General features: G+C 45.2%; 1 protein-coding gene across 1 annotated transcript in view; it reads right to left on the bottom strand.

Annotated features, from left to right (window-relative positions):
• The window catches only part of LHFPL4 (LHFPL tetraspan subfamily member 4), an 88,195-nt gene extending 66,516 nt beyond the window's left edge, over positions 1-21,679 (bottom strand). Inside the window, exon 1 of the mRNA XM_040408718.1 lies at positions 21,262-21,679. Within this exon, the coding sequence (XP_040264652.1) occupies positions 21,262-21,667 (406 nt within the window). The 5' untranslated portion in view covers positions 21,668-21,679. The remainder of the gene's footprint in view (positions 1-21,261) is intronic.
• Between the last annotated feature and the right edge of the window lie 3,539 nt (positions 21,680-25,218).

Raw genomic sequence — 25,218 nt, 5'->3', positions numbered from 1 at the left:
CACGAACGTATGTGTTCCGTTTCCGTATTGCGGACCGCATATGCGGATCCGGAATACACGGACACTGTTCCGTGTGCATTCCGCATCACGGATGCGGACCCATTCACTTCAATGGGTCCACAAATCCAGAGATGCGGAACGGAAGCACGGAACGGAACGCTATGGAAGCACTACGGAGTGCTTCCATGGGGTTCTGTTCCGTACTTTCATTCCGTAAAAAGATAGAACTTGCTCTATATTTTAGCAGAACGGAAGGATGTGGACCCATTCCGTCCCTGAGCCTGCACGAACGTTCACCGTGCATTGGCGACCGCAAATTGCGGTGCCCAATGCACGGAACGGAACACATACGTTTGTGTGAACAAGCCCTTATACCGATGGGCTATTCCTAGAATAGGCCATCAATATCTGATTGGTGGGGGTCCGACTACCAGCAGCCCCATCGATCACCTGTTTTTCAATAGATCAGGTGCCGGAAATAGGCAATGGAGCCACACAGCGCCACTGACTGTGCAGTGGACAGAGCTGGTTACTGCAGCATCCAAGTGAACAGGAGAAGGCAGCAGTAACAACCCTGGAAATTCCTGGAAAACCCTTTTAATTATCTCATCTCCTATTTTCACTAATATCATTGGATTTTTGGGCAGATACGGGCGAAACATGAATAACCAACCTGTAAAATAAAAAATGCAAACAGGCAGATAATTGAAAAAGTAAAGAAAAATGCATTCACCCAGGTGGACACGATGTTTCGGCTCAAAGTTAGAGCCTTTTCAATCTGTAAAATAGTGATCTGAATAAAAAAGTGTCATTATTTAGAAGGTTGATGTAGCTGTCTGCCAATAAATTATCTATCTATATCTATCTATCTAATTATCTATATCTATCTGTCTATCTATCTATCTATCTAATTATCTATCTATCTATCTATCTAATTATCTATATCTATCTATCTATCTATCTATCTAATTATCTATCTAATATCTATCTATCTATCTATCTATCTATCTAATTATCTATATCTATCTATCTATCTATCTATCTAATTATCTATATCTATCTGTCTATCTATCTATCTAATTATCTATATCTATCTATCTATCTATCTATCTATCTATCTATCTATCATCTATCTATCTATCTATCTATCTAATTATCTATATCTATCTGTCTATCTATCTATCTAATTATCTATATCTATCTCCTATCTATCTATCTATCTATCTATCATCTATCTATCTATCTATCTATCTATCTATCTAATTATCTATATCTATCTGTCTATCTATCTATCTATCTATCTATCTATCTATCTATCTATCTATCTATCTATCTATCTATCTATCTATATCTGTCTATCTCACATACTTCTCTCCATATCATTTCTTTCTTTCTTTTCTCTGCTACACCTTTGATGCTCTGTGTAGGGGGCGCTTCGCCGTGTCCGCACCGCCGTGTCCTGCAGACCCCTCTAATCTTCTTGTAGTTTCTCTCCTCTATAAATATGAATGAAACCTGCAATTAATTCCTGTCTCCACAACATCTGATGGTCGGTTGGAGGAGAGCCCTGTGTCTGGTAATTACATCTCACGGAGGCCGGATGCTTAATGCAGTAACATTACCAAGAAGAATCCCAGATATCTCATCATTGTGCATGAATTATTCCTGGGGCAGAACGATTAGTTTTATCATTTTTGCAAATCCTTTAAATCAGTCGTTTCCACTTAGCAAGAGCAAGGTATATTGATGAGGTAATGAAGTGAACGCGGCGGCCAATTAGAAAACATTTCTTTTTTAATTTCATCGCTCCCTGCGACATCTAATAGCTCAGCACAAAATGTCCTCTCCGAAGCTGGGCCCCAGCCATCATCGTTGCTTTTTGGGGGCCAAATTATACTTGGAACTGTTGTTTCGCATGCCTTGGGTTAGATCATACATAATTCTGCAGACTGCAATGTTATCTGTGAAACCCTTTAAATGTCGGGCCTGTAAGGGAACAGGGTGACAGCTGTGTAATGATGGCAAGGACACGCTCAATGCATCAACAAGTATATGGTACAGGCGTATGCAGCCAACTCACGGATGGGAATGGCGATAACAGACATTATAGTTGCTCTCCTTCTCCCTCTGGCAGTCTGTATATGCTCCCTGATATAGGGGTGCCTCTTCACACATCAGCTCGGGATCTCACATGCATTCCCAGGCAACTTAACCCACTGCTCAGGCACTTTTTTCAGTTCTGTTTGTGGGGAGACCCCCGTCTCCACCCGCAGCCACACTAACATGGAGAGCCACCCTCTACACCTACCTGCAGCCTCTACTACTGCTCGGCCAACTCTTTGGACCTGGCCTATCTTCTCTGCTTGCCAGCCTACTGCTCCTGTTGGCAGGAGTACCCCTTAAAGGGGTTGTCCCATTCAGACCTTTATTCACCGGATATTGGTTGTGTCTGATCAGCATAGTTCCGACCACTGGGGCCCCCCCACCGATCACAAAAATAGGGGCCCATGATTCTTCATTTGAATGGAATGGTGGTCACGCATGTGCGCTGTCGCACGATTCAGCTCTATGGGGTCGCAGATAGCCGCGAGCTTGCACTCAGCTATCTCCAGATTTCCCATGGAGTTGAATGGAGTCGCGGTCTCGCATGTGCATCTGCAGCTCCATTTAAAAGGGGACCACAGGCCCCCATACTTGCAGTCCGCAGGAACCCCAGTGATCGGACCCTTGCCGTGGATAGGGATAAGCTGTCTTAATGGGACAGCCTCTTTAAAGGGACTTTTCTGGGAATGATTTAGAATCAATGCCAGCAACTTGTCCTAGAATTTGAGCAGGACTGACTGCCTCCATTTGCAGAGCTGCCTAGGTACACACTACATTCTGGTACTTGCATATACTACATATTGGTGAGCGCTCCTGTCAGGCTGCTCAGCCGTAATGGCATATCGTAGGCAGGATCATTACCATCTATTGTAGAGCAGTGCAGTTTGTAGTGAGGCCCCTCATCCCCCTAGGCAGCTCTTTAATTGGTGGCAACCAGTTCTGCTTACAGGTTGCTAACGGCTGTCTTGAATCATTCCCGGAGAACCCCTTTAAAAGACGATATGATCCACCTAACATGGTTTCCCTATGCCTATGTGTTCTCACGCTTCTAGGGCCCATGTACCTGGTTGCTCACAACCAATTATGGTGCATCTTGGATTGGGTATGGACTGGAGTGAACTAACACCAGGAGACCCACCAAAACAAGGGTACAGCAATCGGTGGAAAATCTGCAATATTTACAGCAAAGTATATGAGATGAGAAGGCGGCATTCCTGCAACAACCAGATACCCTAGCCAATGAATAGGGGCGAACTGTTAGATTAATGGGGGTCTGCCCACTAGAGCTGCCACCAACCATAAGAACGGGGTCTCATATCCCACTGCATTGGGACGGTGGTCGAGCAAGCACACTACGACTCCATTGACACTCTATGGGTCTGCCAGGGACCACCGAGTGCTGCATCCCATAGACTTTCTCATCCTTCCCTTTGGCGTCTGGGTTACCGTCCTCGCCGCAGAGCTCATTACCAGACACTTGGGAAATGATTGTCATGCCCCCCCCCCCATGTATTATAATCAGCCCAGGGAGGAGGAGGAGCGTAGTGGTGCGTGATTCCTGGCCGAGCCACTTGGCGCCTCTGCAGTACTGGCTTAGGTTTCTTTATGTACATTAAGCGCCACACCACACACAGCTAATGAGCCGCCATCTAGTCCCACCAGGTTCAAAGGGAGAATCAATATGTTCAAGAATTTCATGAGCAAAAAATAAGATTCTTGCTGTTGAAATGCAAATCCCAGTAGCTGGGAACGCACCTTTGAACAACTGCCCTTGTGTGGAATCAATGTTATATCACTATGGGCCCTTAAAGGGGTTTTCCAGGGCCAATATATTGATGACTGACATATTGACGACCTGGTGTCGGACCCCCGCCGATTAGTTGTTCCAGAAAGTAAACAATGTATGGAGGCGGAAAACTCCACAGCTCCATACACGGTGTAGTGCCCATTCTTAGGTACTGCAGCTCAGCTCCTATTCCAGTAGTCATAGATTGGGTATTACCCCTATAACCTTAGAGGATGATGGGCACTGTTATCCATGCTTTTTTTTTTTCTCCATGTCTGTTGTGCAGATTCTGAAATAGTTATAGTTATTAAGGGTAAAGGCCATGTCAAACAGCACCTCATATCTCAGCTTCCTCCATGACTTAAAGGGCATCTGTCAGCAGATTTGTACCTATGACACTGGCTGACCTGTTACATGTGCACTTGGCAGCTGAATACATCTGTGTTGGTCCCATGTTCATATGTGTCTACACTGCTGAGAAAAATGATGGTCTAATATATGCAAATAAGCCTCTAGGAGCAACGGAGGCGTTACCATTACACCTAGAGGCTCCGCTCTCTCTGCAACTGCTGCACCCTCTGCACTTTGATTGACAGGACCAGGCAGTAAAAACATCATCACACCTGATCTTGTCAATCAAAGTGCAGAGGGCGCGGTAGCTACAGAGAGAGCAGAGCCTCTAGGTGTAATGGTGACGCCCCCGTTGCTCCTAGAGGCTCATTTGCATATATTAAAACATCATTTTTCCCAGATGTCTTCAGCTGCCAAGGGCACATGTAACAGGTCAGCCAGTGTCATAGGTGCAAATCTGCGGACAACCCCTTTAAGTTATCATCAATTTCATTTTAGCAACATTCATCAAACTTAAGTCTGTAGAAAGAAACAATGTGTTAAAATTTTTTAGGTTGTAGCCATTTTTATTTAATAAAAAAAAAAAACTTTGCTGGGGAGGCCATATTGGAGGCACACCCTTCCTTTCTGTATACACAGAATCAGTTGTCTGATTTATGGAAACTGCAATAAATGGAAGCCGATGGTCAGAAAAATGTCCATATCCAAATGTCCATCCCTTTCACAGAACAGGAAGTGACAGGAGAGCTGCATACAGATTTATGGCTGTGTGTACAGAGTTATCATTCTACTTTATCTTGGCTCCTGCCCTTCAATTATAAAGAGATGACTCTGCTGAGCCTTGCAATGATCTTGAGATGACTCTGCTAATACTGTCCCAATCTGCACAGCAAAGCTGAAGGGTGAGTTACAGAGAACAGGAGATGTCAGCCTTTTGAGTGTGCGATTATTGATCAGGGTCTTGTATAGGATTTGAAAATCATGTCTGCTTTCTTCTCGAAACAGCGCCACTCTTATCCAGAGGCCGTATCTGGTACGGCAACATTCAAATGTATTGAGGCTGAGCTGCCATAGCAGACCCAGCCTATGTACCACAGTGGTGCCCTGCTTTAACCCTTAGTAAAAAAAACAGATGATTTACACCATATCCTAGGATTTCTATTCTGAGAATATACAGTATATAAAAAAAAAAAAAAAAAATCACAGAAAACACAGTATATATATCTTCAAACTAGATTGTGGAAAAGTGCAGTTTTATTGCCCCGTCTGTAATAAATGGAATTAGCCTCATCGTGCGGCGCATCACCGGGAGGAACCAAGGACCATTACGCCACCGGAGTCATGTCTTAATGCAATGATGTGGGAGCCAATTCAATTATCTGCATTGTTCAAGATGAATAAATGTATTTCATTTCTCATAGAGCAATAAATATATCCCCGATACCTCGGACCTGTGGGGATAATATCAGCACAATTTCATATATATATATATATTCTTTGCGCTAGACTTCATTCAATTCTCCTAATGTGGAAGCTTATTTAGTTTCTACTACAGCACCAAATGTCCCGTGACCTTGTCTTAATAGGAATGGGTGGTGGGGAGTCTCCCACGAGAACGGCCGTCGGGGGCCACGCCCTGTGGGCCCCTTGTCTACCACAACACTGGCTTGGGTAGAACGTATGTACTCATATTGCCGCGAGTCCCTTAGACTTGCCCAGCCCTGGGGGCTCCGTATCCGTTTTTCGCGGTCCCCAACTTGCGGATTTGCAAAACAAAAATTTCGGCTTAGCGCTTGCCACCATTTTTTATTTTTTTTCTACTGCAGAAATGTCCTATCCTTGTCTGCAAAACCGACAAGAATAGGACATGTTTTATTTTATTTTTCATTGAGATGAATGGGTTCGCATCAGATCTGTAAAAAACGTGGATCGGATGTAGGCCAAAAATATGGCCGTTTGTATGAGCCCTGATGGCGATAGTTTTGTACTATGCTCCCTACACCTGTGATCAGTGATGGTCAGTTTGCAGTGTTCGCCAGCGAACACATGCCGGCTGCCATCTTTAGTAAGGTAGACTCACCTGTCCGACGATGCACAGGTAAGCCCTTACCTGTGCCGGGGGCCTTTCATCGGGCTGTTCTCGGAACTGCCTGCTCCCGGTGACCGCATTTGATTTCAGACCGGCTCCCGGCACAGGTAAGGGCTTACCTGTGCATCGCCGGACGGGTGAGTCTACCTTACTAAAGATGCACACTTGCTTGGCTGTTCTCAGAACTCCATAGAAATGAATGGAGCATGCTGGGAGTTGTAGTTTCACCACAGCTGGAGCGCCAGAGGTTAGCCATCACTGCCCTACACTAATTAGATCCTCACTGCTATGTCACTGTGTTCCTGATGAGGGTTGTAGTTATACAGGATGCAGAAGTAACACCCAGTCGCACCCAGGTCCTGGTGCCCGATGGGGCTCAGAGGTCCCTATGCAACATAACAAGGCACATGGTAGGTGGGGGAGCGGTTACGGATTTTGCATTGGCGCCAAGGAGCTTCAGTTATACCTCTGGTCCTGACGTAGTGGAGTAAGGACGTGGATTTGCTGATACGGGCATTCAAAATGTTATTTTTTATTTTTTATGGATCCCACTTAGGTCAGGGCTTATGCAATGACATTTGCAGCTGCACTACGACTCAGTGCTAACCTTTCGGGAAGATGACTTTGCAACAATTTCAAGAATGTTGGATTTATTGGGCTTGTCATGTGGTGTTTTCCCCAACTGAGGTTGCTCAATGGTCAGATCAACCGAAAATCTTCCTAAAGTCCTTCTAATCTTAAATACATGAGCGGGATTAGGTGCTGGATTACGATCGCACATTGGTCTTTAGCCAGCGATATAAACCAGCCTCCTCATGTTCTGTACACTGTTAAAGGAACACTCCAGAAATAAGTGGGGGCTCCACGGAGGATCCTTGTGTCATGCTCCGCCCCCTCGGCTCTGCCGTAGGCATGGCACGCAGAGTTGCAGCATGGACTGTAGCGTTGCTTTAATTCAGTTTAGAGATATGCACTATTCGTTGTACAGCGTCCGCTGCCTTTTTTCTAGATTAGGTTTTGATTAAAGGCGCAAACACAAATTCAATTTATAAATGAGAAAAACGTTGGAGGCGTCCGGCCTGATAAGCGCAATGATTAAAATGGAAGACGGCCATTGTGTTTTATCTCAGCTCTGACAGACATTTGTAATTTTAATTGGGAGCAGGTTTATCGGGAAAAACGGGTTTTTGATAAAAATAGGTAATTGAAAAAAATGCTCTGTCAAAATACAGGAGGTCGACTTCAACACCATGCTTATTATTATTAACTCTTTCACAATTGTAGACCACCAGGGAAGCAGCCATGGATCCCCTCCACTAACCTCTATCTCCAAAAACCTTCCACTACCCTAGACCACCTGAGAACCAGACCACCTGGGAAGTAGTCATTAAGCCTCTCCAAAACCCTGGACAATTAGTAAAGCCGTCAAGAACCCATCTACTACCCTAGATTACCAGGGTATCTTTCATTCAAGGGGTTGTCCAGGATTAGAAAAACATGGCTGCTTTCTTCCAAGAACAGCACCACCCCTGTCTGTGGGTTGTTATATTGGGATATTGCAGCTCGGCTTCATTGGAGTCAGTGGGCAAGAGCTGCGATACCACGTACAACCTGTGTACAGGGATGGTGCAGTTTTTGGAAGAAAGCAGCCATGTTTTTCTAATCCTGGGTAATCACTTTAACCCTCCCACTACTCTAGACCACCTGTTAAAAAGACATCAACCTGTACAGCACCCTAGACTACCAGGAAAGACACCACCCTAGACTACCAGGAAAGACACCACCCTAGACTACCAGGAAAGACACCACCCTAGACTACCAGGAAAGCAGGCAATAACTCCTCCACCAGCCCAGGTCCCTAAGGAAAAAGAGCTTGAGCATTACACCATCCTAGATCACAGCAAAGCAGGCAATAAAACCTCTACAACCCTTGACCATCAAGGTAGCAAAAATGGATTGTTCTACAATCTCAGAAAACAAATAAAGCAAACTTTAATCCTTCCACTACCCTAGACCACCAAGGATGAAGACATTAATCTCTCAACCACCATAGACCCCCTAGGGAATCACATTTAGTCATCTATAATCATTGATCGCCAGGGTAGCCGACCTTCACACATCCATCACCCTAGACTGCCAATAAAGAAGAAATAAGCCCCTCCACTACCCTAGACCACCAAGGATGAAGACATTAATCTCTCAACCACCATAGACCCCCTAGGGAATCAAATTTAGCCATCTATAATCTTTGACCGCCAGAGTAGCCGACCTTCACACATCCATCACCCTAGACTGCCAATAAAGAAGAAATAAGCCCCTCCACTAACCTAGACCACCATGGATGCAGACTGCTACACTACCACCATGAAATAAAAATTTTTGCAATGTCTCACCCTAGACCAGGGATCAGCAACCTCCGGCACTCCAGCTGTTCAGAAACTACAACTCCCAGAATGCTGCATTCACTTTTATAGGAGTTCTAAGAACAGCCGAGCATGTTTGCCTGCTGGGAGTTGTAGTTTCACAACAGCTGGAGTGCTGAAGGTTACTGTTCCCTGCCATAGACTCTCAGGATAGCAGACATCAACCCCTTCGCTACTCTAGGTCACCAGAAAATCAGGCAATAACCCTCCACTATCCAAGGCCACCATGAAGCAGCAATTAACCCCATACATTTTAAGTCCAGTCATACTCTGCCCCGAAGCGCTCCTAAACAATAAAAAGTTAGACAATTTTCCCATATACTTTCTGTAAAAAAAAAAAAAAAGGCTCTTCACTGTCAAGATCTCTGATTGCTGTCAATTAATAGCAACCTTCATCGCAATGCAGAAACTGCACAGGCCTAGCCTAAAGGTTCCTACTGGATGACAGCAAGCAGAGAATTTGAAAAATGTACATACCGTCGACTTGTATAACTATTTATTCCAAGAAGAAGAACCTTTTTGCTGTAATACCCCCTTCACCTGCACTTTTCTACAGTCACAGAGATTAATAAGTAACATATTTGCATTTGCAGCTTCAGCTAAGATCTCATCATATAACAAATTAATTTTCCCGCATTCAAGCAGGAGCATCACTTCCCCAACCTCCCTCGGGGCCATTGAGAACTGGAACCCAGAGCCACCGAGACTTTAGAAGTAGCGAGATTGATCTTGCATTCAAAGGCTTCATTTACCCTGCCACCTAATTGCCATAAAAGCAATATGCTCACTGTAATTAGCTACCTGGCGTATTCCCCTGGCTGGGTCCTCCATGATTTTCACAGTCAATTGTATCACGTGAAGTTTAAAAAAAAACTAAAAAACTTTTACAAACTTTTCTCCTTGCAATCCTTACCTCTGCCCAGGGACCCAACGGCGCAGCCTCCTCCCAACCTTCTCTCCAAATCACTCGATATAATCACTTATCCTGGCAGACGGCGCTCGGCTCATTACGGCGGACACATCTTCCAATCGCTCTGTTTACTGGCAGGTACGTTTCCAAAATGTAATTTATCTTTTGCATCCTCTACGTAAGTTCCCATAGTGTTCCGATCTATTAGGACGTACGTGGAGAACGGGCACTTAAAATGCCAAGACCAATTAAGATGGAGTAGCTTAGCGGCTTGATTAACATATTCGGCGATCAGTTTGTGACCGGCGGATAATACATATGTCTCGTTCTTGTGTAGGGAGCCCAGCTGGGATCTAGAATGATGCGTTGGGAGATTTATTTCGATTTTGATCAACAGACTGTAGAGCGCCGCTCAGAAGCCACTTACAGAGCCGTCAAAGGTGATGGCGGATCAGTCTTAAAGGGGTTATGCCATGAATAATGCAAAAAATTCAAATCAGACAACCTTTTTCTAACTAGAACCAGCCCTGTAATTCACATGGATCCAGAGATCTCCCCATTCATTGCTTCAATTGTTCTGCTAGATTTATTTCAAGCTGTGAGCTCAGGGGACGTGTCCTTTCTGCTGCAGCTGAAGGATGGAACTGAGCGTGTGCTTCTGTCTCAGTGAGCAGGACAGAGAGATTAGAAAAAGAGCAGGTGGCGCTATACAGATAGATTTCATTGTAGCGATACTACATTTTTAATTACACGCAATTACAAAAGTATTCAGATCCAGATGCTGTTTGAAAACTGTAGAATATTTTCCGTAGGACAACCCCTTTAAAGGAAAACTCCAGTCATCCAGGACATATGTGTGTACGTGTTCCTTGTGCCCCCAGTCTTCCATGTAACAAAATGGTTTATACATTGTAGCAACTAGTGGCTATTGACACATAGTTTCTCACAACATCTCACCATGTGTCAGGCTCCACCCCCCTTTTCCTACACAGGTTAAGGGCTCGCTCACACGACCGTTGGTGTCCCGTTCCCGTATTGCGGATCCGCAATACACGGGCACCGTTCCGTTGTCATTCCATATTACGGATGAGGACCCTTTCATTTCAATGGGTCTGCAAATCCGGAGATGCAGAACGGTGCGGAACGGAACACTACGGAAGCACTACGGAGTGCTTTCTGGGGTTCCGTTCCCTGCCTCCGCACCGCAAAAAAGATAGAACATGCTCTATCTTTTTGCGGAACGGAGGGATCGCGGGCCCATTCAAGTGAATGGGTCTGCGATCGCCATGCGCCTGCCCCACGGAAGGTGACCGTGCATTGCGGACCGCAGTTTGCGGTTCACAGCACGGGCACGGGACACCAACGGTCGTGTGAACGAGCCCTAATGCTGCAGGCTCCACCCAGAGTGGAAAACAAGTGATACATCATGGGGGAAAAAAAAACAAAATAGAGAGCATAAGGCCTTATGCACACAGCCGTATGTATTTTGCAGTCCGCAAAAAACGGATCCCCAAAAAATACGGATGCATTCCGTATTTTGTGGAACGGAACAGCCGGCCCCTAATAGAACAGTCCTATCCTTGTCCGTAATGCGGACAATATTAGGACAGGTTCAATAACGGACGGAAACTATCTGCATACAGAGTAACTTCTAGTTTTTTTTTTTTTTTTGGGGACCCATTGAAATGAATGGTTCCGCATATGGACCGCAAAAAAAAAAACCCGGAACGGACACAGAAAGAAAATACGTTCGTGTGCCTGAGCCCTAAGTGTGAATTGGGTTCATCCTTCTCCTCTAGGGGAGTTCTGAACCTGCCCAGGTCTCTGCTCTTATAAAGTACTAGGGAACCTAGTTAGACCTTTGATTTCTCCTACAGTTGGGTACGGAGGAGGGGGGGGGGGGTGACCAAACATGGGCTCTACTGTCTCAGCATGGGGCATATGGAGTGATAGTAGTTGCCACTTCTGTGTTTATTATCAAGTGAATAAGACTGCGCTGCAGTACCAGAGACGGCCTGTGGATAGGAGTGGTGCTGTTTCTGGAAGAAAGCTGCCATGTTTTTCTAGTTTCACCATGTCCTTTATAGTGTATTGCTTCTGCCTTTTGCTTGGTCACATGAGTCCCTATTATATTTGGTAATAACTCTATATTTTATGTGTTTTATGAAGTCAGTAAAAAGCTGAGCCTGGGGAATTATTCTGCGCATCGATGATCTTCCTGGGTATTGTAAAAACTTGTAGTTATTAACTAACTTTGCTCTGCAATTAATTTTCTCTATAAAAACAATGGGGGTCATTGCTATAATTTCAGGATTGGTGCTGGTATGTCGCTAGGATATGCTATCATTTCAGGATTGGTGCGGGTCTGCACCCCTGGACCCCCCAATGATCCTGAGAATAAGGGGGCTGCATTCAAGTGAATGGAGCTAGTTGCTGTTCCCTGCAGCTGGGAACATGGGAGCGCTGCTGTGCGGAACATGGTAGTGGTCCCAGAGCGTACCCCCACCTATCATAAAGTGATGGCATATCTTAGCGTTCACTTGGGATGGGTATGCCGCTTTAATGCCTTCTTCCCGCTGGCTGCGTCCTCCAACCCCCATGGATCTCTAGGCAGCTGCCCGTTCTGCCTACCCTTGTCCCAATCCTGTTATTTGGACAGGGGGGAGTCCTTCCCAGTTTTACAGCACCCACAGGGAAGAATGGTGAGACCCCCATGATTCGAGCACCCCATTGTAGGGTCCCACAGAACCCGTAGTAGATATCTCTATGGTATGTTTGCCTTTGAACTAAGTCTCACTAATGAATTTGGGCTAAGTCCCTGAAACGTCAGGCTCCGGTAACAGAAATGACAAGGATTTGCTCATGAATGTTTTACACCCAGAACCGCGTATTTTTGATGTTGCCTGCAGCTATTAATAGTGAGCACGAAAAGTGCGTCTCACAACGCCTTAGACAGAGGAACAGATGGCAAGTCAGACGCAGCTGATATTTGTGAGCCAACATATCTGTTTGGCGGATATTTCTATACTAAATTAAATCTTTAGCCAATATGATAGAGAGTCATTTCCCCCCATTAGGGGTTGTCTGGGATGAGACAAAAGGCTCTGCTTTTTTGCCTAGAAACGGCGCCACTCTTAGACAAGAGGCTGTGTCTGGTATTGTAGGTATCAAGAGAATGAAGCTAAGCTGCAGTACCAGTCTCAACCTCTGGGGAAGGGGGGCGCTCTTTCTAAAAAAAATATATATATACTTTTCTAAACCCAGCTAACCCATTGCCATTAGTGTCTTCTTCATGTTCAGGATCTTCCAGATAATACAAAGAACATGATAGATGGTCTGTAATAACGTCCTCTATGCCTTTCCATGCATTTTAGAGAGGAGGATAAGAGGTCTCAATTCCTCCCAGTTCCAGTCTGACTGCTTTAACCCCTAATTAGGCTTTTCTCAGCTTCTCTGGTAATACGTGACTGAACTCTGCCCCTTTGGTAATCATGACTGAGGCAAATAATTAAAATCGGGCATCATACAGCACATGACAATCTCTTTCTAACAAAGCTAGAACCAGCCCTGTACCTCACATGGATCCAGAGATCTCCACATTCATTGGCTCCAATTGCTCTGCAGAAGATAAGGCTGGTGGCAGTAGAAGATTTAAACTGAGCATGTGCGACCACCTCAGTGCGTTGGACAAGAACTAAGGAAAAGAACAGCCAGCAGGTGGCGCTATACAGATACATTTTATCCAATAGCTCAGTGGCTATACAAAATTTTTAATTGCATCCAATTAAAAAAGTATTCAGATCCAGGTGCTGCTTTGAAAAATGTAGAATGTTTTTTTGTGGCACGACCCCTTTAAGATCAGCTTCTGCTCATATATGGACTTGGAGTCGCCGTTGACTGCAATAAAGTGTGTCTTCCAGGATGCGAAGTGAAATGGGTTGTGTTAGGTCTTCCCTTGTGTCCATAGGTCGTACCTGCTATCGCCGCGGAGTCCCATTCACTTGAATGCTGTAATACCACAGACAACCTATGGACTGTAATACCACAGACAACCTATGGACAAGAGTGGCGCTGTTTCAGAAAGAAATAAGCCATGTTTTTTCTAATGTTAAACAGCACTTTTAAAAAAAAAAATCATTTTTAGAACTATTTCTCTTTTTTTTTGGCAATTCCTGTTTCTGTAGAGTCTATTTCTATTTTTTTGGGCCACTTTGAAAAATTTCGATTTGTTAGAAATGTTTCTTTTTACAGTAAGCAGAACACTCATTGTTTCCCAGCGATCAGCTATAATCTGCGGGGGAGCCTGGCAGTAAGTGTTCAATTTCTCTGCAGCGCCACCGCAGGGCCAATTAAGTATTACACAGTTCTCTATCAAATCAATAGGTTCTCTATGTGATGCAGGACAGGTCAGGTCCTCCAAAGCGAGAGACGCTCTTTGTAACCACTCTGACCAAGAGGATCCTGAACAGAGAACCTTCCCCCCCCTTCCCCCGCTCTAACAAACTTAACCTATGGTCCTACAAATAGGTCCTACCACCTCGTACAACACAGGAGAGTATGAAGAAGAGAGCTGACCGAGGGCTGAGGTTTAGGTGGTGGACCCCAGGAACTTTCAATTACGTCTGTGTCCTCCTCCTCTACTAGTCTCCCATGGTGCCCAAAGCACCTTCAAAGTCTACCAGCACCCTTACCGGCATATACCAGGCAAATATATGCCAACCCCTCCCCCACCCCACTCTGAATCTCCCACCATAGAGCCTGGGATAGGCTAAAGCAGGGCTGGCCAACCTGTGGCTCTCCAGCTGTTGTAAAACTACAACTCCCACTATTCCCTGCTGCAGGCTGATAGCTGTAGGCAGACTGGGCATGCTGGGAGTTGTAGTTTTGCCACAGCTGGAGAGCCGCAGGTTGGCCAGCCCTGGGCTAAGGGATTGGACTGTAACGCGTCATGCCATCTACGAAGGGAACAGTTTTGACAAATCGGGGAACTGCTAGCTATGCAACACGAATGTTTCCATGCACTGACAGCAAGCAGAGATCTTGAAAACAGTGAGGATTTTTATTTTTTTATTTTTTTTAAAGTGTATCAGAAAGCTGTAGATAATATCATGCATGAGCTATGTATGCCTAAGGCCCTATTCAGATGATTGTATGGCCGCCGTGCCCGTGTTGCGGTCCGCAGTACACGGGCATTGCGGTGCGGACTCATTGACTTGAATGGGTCCGCAATCCGCAAGATACTGCAAAAGATAGGACATGTCCTATTTTTTGTGGTGCGGTGGCATGGACCCAAAAGCCCATGGGAGTGTTTCCATGGGCTCCAATCCGCAAAAGATACATGTCCTATCTTTTGCCGTATCTTGTGGATCGTGGACCCATTCAAGCCAATGGGTCCGCACCGCAGCACAGAGTTCTCGCGGCCAGTCCATGAAACGGGCGTGGCGGCCATACGGTCATGTGAATGGACCCTAAATCCCTTAGCAGAGCCTCCCGTAATCCAGCTGTTCTGAAACTACAACTCCCAGAATCCTTCTTTCAATTCTATGGAAGTTGCAAGAACGGCTGAAGGTGTTTCACTAGGAGTTGTGGTTTCACAGCAGCCGGAGTGCTGAAGGTTGCGGATCCCTGGTGTACAGAGCGCCTCGCGCCTCACTAATACCTAGCGGAATATTGAGTCATGGCTGACTGCATACACAATGGGGGTGTGTGAGGGTTTTTTTTAAAAAATGGCTTACTTGCCCATTGCGACCAATCAGATTCCACCTTTCATTTTCCAAAGGAGCTCTGAAAGATGAAAGGTGGAATCTGATTGGTTGCTATTTACATCACTTTTGATAAATCTCCCCCAATCTCCTTTTCCACGGCTTTGAGAAAAAAAATAAAAAATCCTATAATTAAGGACCCAACATATAACGGATCATCTGACAGTTGTGATAATTAGTGAGTGTTAATTATTCCAGAACGCAGTAATATTATATTTCCAGGATGATGGGGTTGGAATCCATACTTGCAGCTACCTCTATGACTCAAGATTCCACAATGATGGGGGGGGGGGGGGGGGGGGTACGTTACACATTGCGGGTGGAGAAGAGACGCTCGCTAGCTGTTACTACGCCTGGATTGTGTGTGACACGGGAAGCATTTGAGGTGCGAAACAATTAACCCTTCAGTGGCCTGATTTATCATTCCGCAATATGTCTCCGCCGTTAAAGCTTTCAGTACAACATCAAGTAAAATCGATGAAAGCTGTGAACCTACTTGGTCATAAAAAGTGGAATGGAAAGGGCTGCCTTTCGTTTTATTAATAGGTTTGTTTTTATATATACTTTTTAGGGTATATGGATGTCATATGGGGGGTGGGTGTCCCTCCATGGGATTTCTTATGTAAGCCACAGGGAAGAGCTGCTCTGGAGGACACAAGCCATCCATGCATTACATAGTCAGCCATTCATTTGAAAGAATGGCATGTAATACCGCATTTACCCAGTAGTGGCCACTGCAGGGGAAATGTACAGCTGGCCACAGCTTGCCAGACAATGACAGCTGATCGACTCTGATTTCTGAAAATGGGCCTGCAGTAATTACAGGATAATGAGGCTGGCTTCAATTTAAAAATAGGGGTGCATACATGAGATGGCCGCTCTAACAAGAATGTAGTCATTTTTCTGTGGCATATCCCTCTAAACAGGGTTGGACTAGCCCACTGGAGTTTCACATAGTGGGCCACAAATGTCCAGGAGAAAAATCTCATTCGGAGCTAATCACTTGCCACTAGGGTCAGAACCTTTATTGAGTTTATTGATGATATAGCAGTTGGGCCCTAAGAATAATTTCCAATGGTAGGCCCAAAGAACCCCAGTCCGACACTGCCTCTAAATAATGCCGACCTGTCAATAATGACATCATGTCCTGTCTCTGTGACCACAGAGTTTCTTCTCCTGTCGTGGTCACGCACAATAATCCACATAAGGGCCTAGGAGATAACAGGAAAGATGACGCCTAGGAGGATGGGATGCAGATAGGTAGAAGAAAAAGAGGTGAAGGGTTCTGGTTGTTCTACCACAAGGACATGTAGATGTCATAGGGGGTGTCCCCCACTTGAGAACCTTCTCCATGGGACAAAATGGAGAGTTGCTGCTTCTTCTCTGGTGGTTCCAGTGTAGTCATGCATCATATGGATTAGGGCTGAAACGATTCATCGATTAAATCGATGAAATCGAGGCAAAAAATCCTTGATGTAGTTTCCCTGCATCGAGGAATCGTTTGAGTAACAAGACCACGGAGCGGGAGTGAAATGAAGCTTCTCACTCACCGCTCTGTGGCCTCCCGAGTTCCGACTGGGCACCGCACTGCAGGGCCTTGCGTACAAACCCACCGCCAGCGCGCTAGCTGACGATGGGTGTGACGTCAGGTCCCAGTGCATGCTGGGATGAGGACGCGTCTCCTGCGGACTCCATGTGCCAGCACACGCCGCACTGCCATTAAAGTTAAGTATAAAGTTAGTAGCAGCAGCGGCGGGCCTGGGGGGAAACGGAGGCACCTGTGAATTGGCAATGGCATGTTATTGGCGGCGGGCGGGCGGGCGGGGGGGGGGGGTTAATTGGGGCACCAGGCTGTGATTTGGCATGTATAAAGAGATATGAGCGGGAGGTGGGGGGATGGAGAGGGGTTATTTGGGAGCACCTGTGATTTGGCATGTATAAAGTTATTGGTTTGGAGAGGGGTTAGCGGGGGCACCTGTGATTTGGCATGGAGGGGCTGATCTGGGGGAGTGGGGGACATGGTGGATGTCATGGAGGCACAGGGGAAGGGGGACATCATGGCAACCTGGATGGCATGGAGGGGCTGATGGCAGTGCCATCATGGGAGCACTGGGAGACCTGGCATGGAGGGGCTACTGATCTGATGACACTGGGGACATGGCAATGGATGGCATGGGGGTCTGGCTCTGATTGCACTGCAGCAAGGGAGGGTGTGATCATGGTGGCAGGCGGTCTAATCATGGTGGCATGGGGGTCTGATTGCGGGCTTGCGGCATGGGGGGACTGATTTCAAGGGCAAGGCTGACTGACTGGGGGGGCTTATCTGTGGCTGAGATCTGTGATAGTCTGATTTGGGTGGGGGGGGGGTGTAGTTTGATCTAATGATCTGTGTTCTGATGAAAATGAGAGGTAATAAATAAAAATATTGTTTTTATAAAGCAATACGTTATTTTAGGAAGGTTTTTCTTATTAGATTACTCGATTAATCGTAAAAAATAATCGACAAAATACTCGATTACTAAAATATTCGTTTACTGCAGCCCTAATATGGATGCACATTCATCTCGATGGCTGGCATGTAATCCTATATTTCCTCTGTGGAGGCCATGGATAACCACATGGGGTGAGCACCAATGGAAATGATGGAAACCTATGCCTTCTCCCCCCCTGTGCTGACAACAACCATTGAGATCAGCCTATCCAGGACATCATCATAATGGGGGTCCCAGGTACCAAAGCTTCACTGATGAGACCTCCTGATTTCTAGCTCTAGACTCGACTGGCCAGCAACCATCTCGACATCCTGTGTGGAGCAGAGCACATCTACGTAGGATCTTCAGCTTTATTTATAGACCAAGTGACCTCATTTTTCAGTGTGGAGATTCCCTGTTACTGCTCTTCATGCTTTTACGCTCGATTCTTATACAATTATCTGATTTCATAAAACGACTACACACGTAGATGTTTAGCAACGGTGGACAGAAGAGTGGAGGCTAAGCTTTCCTTCTCCAGGACAAAAATTCAGGTTCCTCCCCTACCCTTGTATCTGTAGAGCCGGGCAATGGCCGGTTAGGGATTTTCTGATGAAAAATCAGGAGCCACACAACTATCTGCATGATGCCTAAAGGGGTTCTCCGAGACCAGGAACTCCTTTTTATATATGCAGGAAGGGTGCAGGAGTTACGGTAAAAAAAAGTCACCTGTCACCGGTGGTCCAACTCCGAGCTCTCTTCTCCTCCGCTTCCAGCCTATGCAGAACCGAAAGTGTGATGTGCCATCTACATACATATCACCAACGCTGTCCTCTGCGGTGACATGACTGCTCCACCGATGAGGCCGCCGATTGACCGGCATCTTATGAAAAGTCTCGGAGAACGTCTATAAAGGGGTTGTCAGAGTTAAGAAAAAAACTTCTAAATGGCAGGGAAGGTGTGAAAATAATAGAACAAGTCATACTTACTGGTAGAGATCCCCTCGCTCCTGCAGCGGGTGACGTGCCCGTATACTGCACAACGCGGGCATGTCACCCCCTGCTGGAGCGGAGGGGTCTGTACCAGTACTTGTTTTATTATTTTGACATCTTCCTTGCCTTTTAGCAATTTTTTTCTTTTAACTCTTTGGACAACCGCTGAACAGGCAGATGGGGAATGGTATCTATGGGCAGTGCCACCAATAGGACCCATCACCAGGGGGCAGGGGTAAAACTATAGAGCATGGTCAGCAACCTCCAGCTGTAGTGAAACTATGGATCCCAGCATGCACACGTGCTTGCCTGTTCTCAAAACTCCCACTGAAGTGAATGGAACATGCTGGGAGTTGTAGTTTCACAACAGCTTGAGGTTTCCGACCCCTGCTATGGAGGGTGCAGATGCAGCAGGCACCCTGTAACAGATTCTGCTTTCAAGTTACGCCTTTGGTCGGGGGACCAGCAATTTAACCATGAGTTGTCCAGAGTAGACAGTCCCTTTAAATTTCAGCCTTCGCTGCTGCCTGTAGAATCCATAGTGCCACAGTCTTCACATTACATGTTAGTAAACCAGGATTGCTTAGAAGGTATTCCGCCCATAGAACAAATGCAAAACTGATAGATTTCCATCCTAGAGATGTTCATTGCTTCATTTCCACATTAAATATGCATGTGCTTATATACGCTCCAAATGAGTCATTAAGACACGAGGAGCCTTAACACAAAGAATTATTCGTGCCGTATAGATTGCGAGAGTCCATCGTACGTGCCTCTAATGCAACCTTGTAAACAGCAGCTCCGTAAATCAAGCAATATCCATCTGCAGCGCGGCTACATCTGCATATGGTGGTGTCCACCCAATGCATTTTTGGAACTATGGGTCCCTCAGACATAATGACTATGGGTTGTCATCAACTTTCCACACGACAAATAAGTCTGATTGTGAACTGCCAGTCTTGACTGTAGTCCCCGCACTCTATTCACGGACCAGGAAGAATTGCACAAGCAAATGTCACTTTTGCTAGGAGTAGGAAAATGTTTTGCAACTGAGCTGGGGAACCTTTGGTTTAACTGCATTGCTTGGAAACCCTACGGGTTCCGTTTTTCTTTTTTTTTTTTAGGTAAACTGAGCTCTTATGGGAAAAAAAAAAAGTCCAGGGGTTTACATAGGAGCTTGTCAACTGCAGCACAACTGCAGTATGACTAAGATTGAAAAGACGTAATTCAACAAATGACAAGGTAAGATGTCATTACTAGGTCGGCGAAGATTCTTAAAGGAACCTAGACCCCATGGATGGTCCCATACGTTGCATGTACGTTTTTCTGCACTTTTCATTTCTAAGCCACCTTATTTCACCATCTGAATTTCTGTGACTAATGGCTGTTTCCAGACACAAGAAAGGGCTTTGCTAGAATGCTGCACCTTGTCTCTGTACCAAACCTCCTGTAATGAGAACCATCAATCACTGCCGCGCATGCTGCCACTCAACTTCCAGCCAAGTGACTCTTTGTAGACTCAACTTCGCAGATGGATAGACGCAGGCACGTCTCACAGACAACCAATAAATGGTATTAACACTGGCCAGCAGGATTACATGACCATGCCGCTGCCAGCCGTTGCATTTCTGTTAACCCATCACTGACAACCCATATACATCCCACGAATGCTCCCTATTTGCATCTGATCCCCATAACCAGGGAACCGCTGCCTCCAGGCACATCTTTCACACACCACAGCAAAGAAGTAGATGATCCAAACCTTCAAATCGGCGGGACCATGGGAAGAAGCCACCATGAGGGCTCCTCAATGAGTATTGAGACTTCCTGCGTCCAAGTAGGACAGAACAGCATTAACATTGGGGGTTATCTTTGGAAGTCATGACCAGTCGATTACTTTATTATGGAGGTCACCACTGCCAAGTGAACTTTGAGTCAAAAAAGCCAAACGTGGTTGATCCTGGTCAATAGAAAATTTGCGCTTGATGTTTATGGTCATTTACCTTGTATGTTCTGTAGGACACAATAGTTTGAGGAACCATCTTCCCAATGATGACCATACACTGATTCTACATTAAGCAAATCAGGAGCATCAATCCTAAGACTATGGACGGAGCAGAAGGATACAGAGAATGCAGAATTGGATCAGTATTGGATTTACATTCAAGACTGAGGATTTACTAAGGAACCCCCCCAAAATGTCTCAAACCTGTCAACCTAATCTAAAACATAGACACCCTCAACTGAAGAGACACCATAGCCCTGCCACTTCCACTGCACATTGAGGATAACCCCATAGCCCATGCCTTCCTCTTTCCATTGACCACCATGGTGGTGGTCTTCTCTTCTACCTTCTCCATGACTACTTCCTTACCTGCAAACAGCTGCATCCAGGCGCAGATCTTGTACACCGTGGCTGTGTTGCAGAAGAAGAAGAGGGCAAAGCAGGTGATGCAGCCCAGAATCAGCACCATGGACAGCAGCACAAAAAACGCAGCCGCCTTGAAGGCTCCTGAAGGAATGGTGCTGAAATCTGTGAAGGATCCCCGGCAGGTGAACTCTCTGTTGCCTGCTCCATTGCCTACACAGTAGTGGAAAAGCCCAAAGTAGCCGGGCTTAGGTGTGTTGACACTGTCCCCTATCCAGTAGGGCTGGATGAAGACCACCACGTTGATGATGGCAAAGCAGATGGTGAAAATGGCCCATAGGACGCCTATGGCTCTGGAGTTCCTCATGTAATTGTCATGGTAGAGCTTAGAGGCTTCTTGGGAAGGGAGCATCTTGGCACAAGCTGAAGACAAAATACAAAACCCTTTGTTTTTAGTTTTTTTTTTAGGAACCCTTCTTGCAAAAAACAAACAAAAACAAAACAAAAACCCCTAAGACAAGTGCCTAGGGAGACTGCTGCCCATGCACTAGATGCCAGGAGAGGATGTAGTGAGAGGTTCCCCGATGCTCTGCCAGCTAATCAGACATAGCAGAGTCCCTGGAAGCAACATTTGCCTCTGAAGCCCAAATGAGATATACCCAGCAGATGCCCTGGGTGGCCAAGTAATGCAAGGTGATGCCACAGACCCTTGCCATCTGTGAAAGGGAAGGGGGGGTGGGGGGGTGGAAGAGGAGAAAATAGCAGTGTCAATGAAACGGCAGAGACTTGGCTGACTCCATCCCTCCCTGCAGCTGCTGGGACTCCATCTTTGCTGTGGCTCCTTCTGCTGCCTGCTGCTCGCTCCCGAGCCTGGGCGCGCCCCCGCTACAATGCAGATTTGGGCAGGAGAAGAAGGGACCGGTTTTCCCAGGCAGCTCTGATCTCATCTGCTTTCCTGATCAAATCCCTGGCTCAATCAGAGTGCAAGAAAAGGAGGCAGAGACAGTCCTGTGTGCACAGAGAGCAAGCCTCCCCCCATCATGCAGAAGGATTAGCTCCTGGCAGGAGGAGGCAGCTTGTGTTTTATCACAGCATGGAGTCTCCTACAAGGGTTCCTACAGCTGGAGACAGCAGTGCCAGGCTGGGGATGTGATGTGGCATGTGCCCACTAGGGGCCAGGAAAGACCACTCATCTTATTCATCTCCATTAGACATAAATACACAGGACTTCACCCCATCTGTAGTCATCTTCCAGCATAATATTTGTACATCTCATTATCTAAGGAGGGGTTGGCACAGCTTTGATTTATGCTTTTTTGGATGGCAAGAAATTTTTTGCCACTAGAGGGGGGGGGGGGGGGGGTGGATGATGTGGTCGCCCGTGAGCATTTCCACCCATAGGTTACTGTGGAACTAGGTTAGCCCAAATTCTTGAGCCGACCCTAAAGGCCTTGTATGTCCCAAATTCTTGACCATTGGGTCATAGGCCAACCTCCCTGTCCAGTGTGGGTCTTCCACAGGGACAGGATATCCTATAAACAGTGGGCTCCAGCAAAGAAAGAGTTAAGATGGCTATAAGAGTATGTTCACACTTAGTTTTTCTGTGCTGAAAAAAAAAATTATGTGGAATATGCTCTCGGGATTCCTCATGGTTTTTTAGGATGTGGAATGCATTTTTTGCAGAGGTTTTGACAGTTTTTCATGCATTTTTGAAGAAGTTTTGACATAGTTTTTCTGCATTTTTTTCTGCTTTTTTTGCAGCAGTTTTGGCGTCGTTTTTCATACTTTTTTCTGTTTTTGTTGTTTTTTTCATGCATTTTTTGCAGTGGTTTGGACATGGTTTTTCATGCATTTTTGGAGGGGTTTTGAGGTAGGTTTTCATGCATTTTTTACAGCGGTTTTGGCGTAGTTTTTCATGCATTTTTGAAGCAATTTTTATGTAGTTTTTCATGCATTTTTTGCTGTATTTTTACGTGGTTTGTCATGCATTTTTGCAGTGGCTTTGACATAGTTTTTCAAGTATTTTTTGAAGCTGTTTTGACAGTTTTTCATGCATTTTTTGCTGTGGTTTTTGACGTAAGTTTTCATGCCTTTTTTGCAGCGGTTTTGACATGGTTTTTCGTGCCTTTTTAAGTGGTTTTTATGTACTTTTTTATGCTTTTTTTCTGTGTTTTTTCATGTGTTTTTTGCAGTGGTTTTGACATGTTTTACATGCATTTTTGGAGCGGTTTTGACATAGGTTATCATGCATTTTTTGCAGCAGTTTCGAAGTCGTTTTTCATACATTTGTGAAGCAGTTTTGACGTAATTTTTCATGCATTTTTCCTGTGGTTTTGACATAGGTTTTCATGCCTTTTTTGCAGCGGTTTTGACATGGTTTTTCATGCATTTTTTTAAGTGGTTTTGTCATAGGTTTTCATGCCTTTTTTTGCAGTTTTTGATGTGGTTTTGGTTTTTCATGCTTCCCTTTTCATAGGAACTTTGGACGCGGTTTCTGCATGGAATCCGTCCCATGAATGGACATGTCATTTGTCTTTTTCCGTGGCACGGTTTTTAAAACCGCAAGTGGATAAAAGCATCATAAGAATGAACAAGCAGTTTGCCATTTTTATTCAATGGAGATGAATTGCAATTGTTTCCGGCGGGGTTTCTGAGCGTGGAATCTGCACCAAAATCCATGTAAAAAAATATCTAGATTTCAGTTTCCCAATCCTTTTGCTTTTTGGGGGGATACGTTTCTGGCAGAGGCTGCATCCCTTCATTCTACTGAGAGCACACGCATGCTCAGCCAGGTCGAGCATGCATGTGTAAGAGGGTCAAACAGCAACCATTGCTTAAATATGGTTTCTAATACTGTTGATGTGAATTTTTACTTGTTAGAGTTGTCACAGCTCAGGAGGTAGTTGAAGGATGAAACTGAGCATGTGCGGCCATCTCAGTGAGCCGGACAAAGAAATAATAAAAAAAACAAACAGAAGGTGGCGCTGTACAGACACATTTTATTGAATAACTTAGTGGTTCTACAAAAATTTTAATTACATGCAATTAGAAAAGTGTTCAGATCCAGGGGCTGGTTTGAAAACTGTAGAATACTTTTCATGGGACAACCCCTTTAATGCCAGAAGGTCCTGTTGGGCACACAGTGGAATGGACAGTGCCTACAGGGAGACATGTCCCCTTCCATCCTCTCCATAATCCTCCTATGCCCTCCCACCACTTACTCCATATCCATGGAGGCGGCCAGCGCCAGATTCATTAATTAATGTGAATGAATCTTAGAGCGTACCATCATGTCAGCATTTTATAAGGCTCAGGTGGGTCTGAGGCAGGATGATTATCATTGATTTCCGAGCTCAAACATGTCCTCTACATGCAGTGGTAATGTAATAAGATCAATCGCAAAGGACAATGGAAAATCCTAAAATCTCACACATTCAGTAATCCCTTAAGCGGTGTGTATAGGGGTTTAGCACCTTCAGGACCGTGCAATTTTCTGTTTTTGCTTTTTTATTTTTTCCTCCCTGCCTTCCCAGAGCCATAACCTTTTTTTTCCATTCACATAGACGTATGAGGGTTTGTTGTTTTTTTTTTGTACTTTCTAATGGCTCTGTTTTCTATTGCATACGATGCAGTCAGAAGCTGGAAAAAATACAAATGGGGTAGAATTAGAAAAAAAATAAAAAAGAGCAATTCTGCCACAGTTTTCTGGGATTTGTTTTGCCAGTGTTCCCTATGTAGTAAAACTGACCTGTCACCACGATGCCACTTTTATATTGTTTTTTTATGTTTTAATACTGAAAAATAAAACTTTAGGAAAAAATAATTTTTTTCTTTTCATCGCCATATTTCGTCGCTGTGTGGGGGCTCCTTTTTTGCAGACTGATCTGTAGTTGCTATTGATACTATTTTGGAGTGTGTATGACTTTTTGATTACTTTTTATTTCATTTTTTTGGGAGAGGTGA

The sequence above is a fragment of the Bufo bufo genome, chromosome 9 (assembly GCF_905171765.1).
Source record: "Bufo bufo chromosome 9, aBufBuf1.1, whole genome shotgun sequence".
Lineage (NCBI taxonomy): Eukaryota > Metazoa > Chordata > Amphibia > Anura > Bufonidae > Bufo > Bufo bufo.
This window is presented reverse-complemented; position numbering and strand designations above follow the sequence as displayed.